This window comes from Meleagris gallopavo, chromosome 25, assembly GCF_000146605.3.
Source record: "Meleagris gallopavo isolate NT-WF06-2002-E0010 breed Aviagen turkey brand Nicholas breeding stock chromosome 25, Turkey_5.1, whole genome shotgun sequence".
Classification (NCBI taxonomy): domain Eukaryota; kingdom Metazoa; phylum Chordata; class Aves; order Galliformes; family Phasianidae; genus Meleagris; species Meleagris gallopavo.
The window spans coordinates 482,201-487,674 of NC_015035.2; the positions used below are offsets into that span (position 1 = coordinate 482,201).

At 55.8% G+C, this 5,474-nt stretch overlaps 1 protein-coding gene across 1 annotated transcript; it reads right to left on the reverse strand.

The window, feature by feature from the left end:
* Positions 1–1,446: 1,446 nt before the first annotated feature.
* NR0B2 (nuclear receptor subfamily 0 group B member 2) lies at positions 1,447–3,935 on the reverse strand. Its single transcript, XM_003212477.4, has 2 exons — positions 3,303–3,935; positions 1,447–2,859 (listed from the first exon to the last, which is right to left on the reverse strand). Exons 1-2 carry the CDS (start codon positions 3,826–3,828, stop codon positions 2,579–2,581), a joined length of 807 nt encoding a protein of 268 aa, XP_003212525.1. The 5' UTR covers positions 3,829–3,935; the 3' UTR covers positions 1,447–2,578.
* Positions 3,936–5,474: the final 1,539 nt, after the last annotated feature.

Sequence of the window (5,474 nt, forward strand, 5' to 3'; positions counted from 1 at the left end):
GGACTAGGCAGCGGCCGGGCAACGAGGTGCCGCCGGGCCCGACCCAGCGCCTGCCCGAGTACATGCGGACGAAGCGCCGGGCCCGACCGGGACGCACGGCCACCGGGCAGCAGCAGGTGCTGGGCGCTGCGCTCTGCCCATCGCTGCCTCCCGCCGGCGGACGCTCGGGGCGGTGGCGGTAGTGGAAACAAAGGAAACCGCCGGCCTCCAGGAACTGGCTGAAGTAGGCGCGGAGATGGGCAGAGCGCAGCGCGGCCGGGATGCCGCTTACCAGGCAATAACGGGCGGCAGCGGCGCCGCCATTAGGGATTTCACAACTGGGCGCCGCCATCTTGTCCGCCGAGCGGTGCGTCACGCGGGGCACGGCGCGCGGTGATGACGTCATCAACGGACCTGCGGGGAAGATGGCGCCGCCTCGTGGCGGGGAGGGGCACTGTAGGCCATGGGGTCAGGAGGTGCTGGGGGGCGTTCCCACGTGCAGCCCAACCCCGGGGGGGGTCTTGGTGTTTGCTTTTCCTTTTCCTTATTTTCTTTTTCCTTTTAATTTCTTTTATGCTGGGTAAAGTAGCAGCTCTGAGAGCTATGTGTAGGACAGGGAAAAGGAGCGATGCTGTGCTGAAGTGAGGTGCTGCCCCACCATGCACAGGGCACTCCTGTCTCCAGGAGTTGCTGGGAGCAGCAGTGGGACGAACGGAGGCACCGGGAGCTCTCCCCTGTGCCCAGACACCTGCCTGCCTGCTGCTGGGTTACTGTGCCAACCGGGTATTGGGTGCCCTGCACGCAGTGACTCACGTGTGTGTCACCGTGCTGAGCAGCTCGTGGCTGGCGTGGGCCTGCGGAAATCATCCGGTGACTCACAGTCTCCTTCCCTTTGGAAAATGGCTGTCAGGGGCTGAGATCGCCTTGGAAGCAGCCTGCTACGGTTTGGCAGGGGGGGGAAGGGACAGAGGGGCAGAACGCGCTGCTCTCCCACCAGGCTCCTGTTCAAATGCGATGTGTTTCAGGGCAATGGGGAACCAGGAGACCTCGTGTGGCTCCAGCAGGCACCTCGGCAGGGCCGTGCGTGGCACACAGGCTGGTCTCCGTGCCTGCTGACGGCTGTGTGCACATCCAGGTGAGTCAGCACCCATCTCCTGCCTCAGCACCTCCGGGCGAGGCTGCGTGCATGAAGGAAGGTGCAGCGTACAGACAGGCTGCGGTTCTGCTGCCTCTGCAGATTTCTCTCTGCTGGGTGCACAGGGGAGTGTGTGCCACGGGGCTGTGAATCAGACACTGCTGTGACCACATGGCAACGCTCCCCTGCGATGACGAGGCAGAAGGATTTCACTGAGAGGGGAAAGGCTCCGGCCCTGCTTTCAGGTGTCCTTTCCACACCAGGCCTACAGCCAGTATTTCTCTAAGTCCGCAATCCCAGAAGTGTAACAGCCTCCCTGAAAGTCACCACCGTTTTCCAAAAGGTAAAAGATTTTATTAAAAAAATAATTTACTGTCTCTTATATACAAACCAAAAGAAGGTTCACCCATAAAATACTGACAACTAATGCTGTACAAAAGCTGCAGACAGGAGAAGTGAGGTTTCCAGACGTGCTACACGTTTAACCAGCTGTAACTCAAGGCAGGGATGTTTTGTTCTGCCACCAACAGTTCTGCTTGTTTGTTCAGTGTCTGTAGCTCAGTGTGTTCCTTGCTGTCACAGGAACAGAGGCAAGCCCACAGCCTGAGCCATTCTCAGTGTTGCTAAAAGCACCTTTGTGGTGTATAGGTAGGATGAACTCCCTGATGTTCATGCAGCACTATTTGCCATAGTTTCACTGCTCTTAGGCAATCCATTGCTCTGTGAGCAATCCTGTTGCAGCTCATGGCATAATGGAGAGAAGATGCAACCTGATGAAAGGCAGAAGGCGTTAATTTGGCTGGCTGCACACCCTGTAAGATTTTATACTTTTCCCTCTTGCTGCCTGAGGAAGATTCTTTACGAATATTTCTGAGATTTCCTGCACAATAGACATTGGCCAATATTTAAAGATCTAATTTCTTACTGTTTGCACTTGGTTATACCCTACAAGTGATACCACTGAAGATACTCAGCACCCCTAAATACCACTACCACAGAGTTGAGCTGTCATGGGCAGTGAGTTGAGGTCAAACCTCATCTCTTGGAGTTAACAGCAAAACACACATTGGTTTTAATTGAACTGAGGATTCACTGAGATAAAAAAAGAAAACTGGAGCAGGCTCTAACTCAATCTGCCCCATGTCTCAGGGCTGGCCTGCTTGCTAGCAGCTGAGTACTACTAGCTGCAGAACAGGGAAACAGCCACACACACATACTCACACTCCTTGAAACAGACTGGCAGAGGTGGAGCAGGAGCTGCCACAGACATCTGCTGAATCAAGGCTGCTTTCCTGTGTGCTCTGCTAAAACCTTGCTGAGCCCTCTAGCCTAGCAAGAGGCACACGCAAAGCCAGTTCTCTGTGGAGCTCAGAGTGCCTGTCCTGCATGCCTGCTCCCCAGTCCTCCCTGCTGCCCTGCCAGGTGTTGGAGAGCACCCTCAGAGCTGTGGCAGAGCACAGCAGCTCAGAGAGCCGTGTGTGGTGAGGGAGCCGGCTGCCAGCTGGTGATTTCATACAGCATATCCACGATGAGCTCAACAATGTCTGCATTGCCAATGACGGGCCGGAAGAAGAGGTCTGTGATGAGGGCAGGAGGGATGGATTTCAAGGTGGAGGTGATGAGCAAAATGAGGGCAAAACGGTCCTGGTCCTCGGGGTGCAGAATCCGCACCACCTCCTGAAGCGCTCGCTCGGCTTCTCGCTGGAGGCTCTCGATGTACAGGGAGGCCGTCAGCCCTGGGACATCTGCCAAGAGAAAGAAGGAAAGGCACATGGAAGAGGAAGGCTGGAAAACAGCTCTAGGTTTCTCCCATCCCCTTCCCCGTATCTTGGAGAAAACCCCCGAGTGCCACACTAGTGACATGTATTTCAGGGCTGTTGCGTTGAGGGAGTAAATATAACGAACAGGGCAAACATAAGTTTTATAGATTAAGTCCCAGGGTTCTTTGTTTGCAAGGTGAGAAGATCTCTGCTTTTAAACACTGCATTCAGTATCCCTCCTCCCTGCGTCCCAGCTGTAAACTGCACTGTTGATGCTAATGATAATGTGAGCAGCTCTCCCTGCTCTCACACACGCTTTTGCCCAAACTCTGAGTGACTCCAAGCCAAGAGCTGTGTTTTTGAATGCTAACTCATGCAGGGCTTTCTCTTGCCACCAGCAGGCAGAGCTGAGAGGGCTGAGCACTCACCAGGATTAAAGAGAATGGCTCCCTTCAGGTAGGCATATTCTTTGGGGCTCAAGTCCAGGCTCCAGAAAGTGTTGAGGCTGCACTGCAGCCACTGCACAGCGGCCAGCATGGGCTGCGTCCACTCAGGCTCCTGCCTTTTGCTTTGGCCGTCGAGGAGGATCTTCTCGAGCATGCTGGGGGCTGGGGTCTCCATCACCTCAAACGTCACCGTCTCCTGGACCAGCCCCAGGAGGAAAAGGGGGACCCAGCAGCTGTCCAGCAGCAGGAGCTGGTCCCCCCGTGGCAGCAGGTGGAAGGAAGGGAGGTTTTTCATGAAGCTGATGGTTTTCACCAACACATCGGAGGCGGCCTGGCAGGTGATATGGGGTGTCCGGAGGCAAACTGTCCAGCGCTGGTGACACAGGCAGCGTTGGTGGGGTGGGCTGTGGCTCAGATTCTGGCTCAAGAGGGTGTAGAGAATGGCTGAGTGTTTGTCTTCATGCTGGCACTGACACCTCTCGCAGTCCATGTCCGTGCTACTGGTCATCAGAGCAGAAATAGGAGCCCGTATCCTCTGTAAAACTCCACAGATGGGAGAGACCTGTAAGTTTCCTCCCCGTCTCAGCCTGGGAGTGACCTGTCCCCTCTGCTCTGCCAACGCATGGCTGTTCAAACAAGCTCTTATAAGGCTCAGTCACAAGTGGAACACCCCTTCCTAGCCTTGACCGCTCTGTGATTAAGCGGTCCTCATTAAAAAAGAAAAAAAAACAACAACCAGCTGTCCCCAGACTGATTGGCTGGAATCAGCAAGATCTCAGCATGGCGTCAATGGCCGTTTTCTCAATGAAACGCCAGCAGCCGCAGCGCGGGGATGGGGCAGCGGGTTGGGCAGCCTTATCACAATTACCCAAACAGTATAAACAAAGTCATTAACCCGGGCTGTACCATGGCACCAAGGCCCCACGCTGCAATCAGGCTGTGCTATCTGGCAGGTGTCGCTGCCAAGGAGTTCACACACACACACGCACGGTGCTCGTCTGGAGCGAGGACCCCATGGCAAATGGCCTGTGTGCTCCGGCCTTGGAAGAGCAACCTGGAAGTCATTTTATCAGCAGATGTTTGCCTAACCTTGTTGACAGGAGATTCGTGCTGTTACAGTTAAGGAAGCCAGTGAATAAGTGAAGCCAAACTAAACCCGAGGCAGCGCCCCATGTGCTGCAGAAGAAATGCTGGGTAGGTGAGAGCCAGGTTTATAGATTTTTACCTTGAATTGCTCTGGAATTTGTATGTTTCGATCAGCAGAAGGGAAGTGGCAGCACATAATTATGGATTTCAGGGAGGGCCTGCGAGGAATTCCTCACTCAGGTCTGGTGAACCCTGTGAGGAACAAACGCCTTAAGGACACACAGCTTTTGGTACACAAGCAAGAGGGAATTGAGGGCCACGTTTATAGATTTTCACCACAAAACACCCAGGTATTTGTGTCTGCTGGCCAGCACAAGTCAGCCTGGGGAATTGGCAGCATCTGCTGACTGATTTCAGGGGGACCTTGGGCAGTAGGCAACGTTTGGGGATAAGGGCAACTCACCCTAAGGGCACACAGCTCTTGGTACAAAGAAGGAGTGAAACCAGCAGTGAGGGGTAAGGAGAGGCCCACAGCAGCCAGCAGGACTGGCGCAGTCTCTCCCTGCTGCAGACTGCAGACCCTTGACTCTGCTTGGGCCTGGACGAGCAGCTCTTTGAACCCTGTGGTGACCAGAGGGGATTTGGGAAGAGCCAAACCCTGCGCAAGGACAGGAAATACCCGCAAGTAAACAACGCTGCCCGGCCCGTTGCCCCGAGTCCCGGCCGAGCTTTCTGGAAAGGCCCAGGCCCGGCCGTCGCTATAGCAACCGAGCCCCGCGCCACTCTTCCCGCCTCTTCACCGCGGGTACTGCCTCGACCAATCCGCGAAGGCAGCAGCGCAGCCGAGCGCTGCGATTGGTTGTTGGGGGAGGTACCGCCCTTCCGCTTTCCGCCCAGCTTGCTTCCGGTTCCGGTTAGCAGTAGCGTGAGGGCTCTGAGGAGACCGGTGGCGGGCAGGATGGGGCTGAGCGCGGAGGAAGCGGCGGAGCAGGAGGATCGCTTCGATGGCATCCTTCTGGCCATGGCGCAGCAGCACCAAGGCGGCGTGTGCGGGGTAGCACCGCCGTT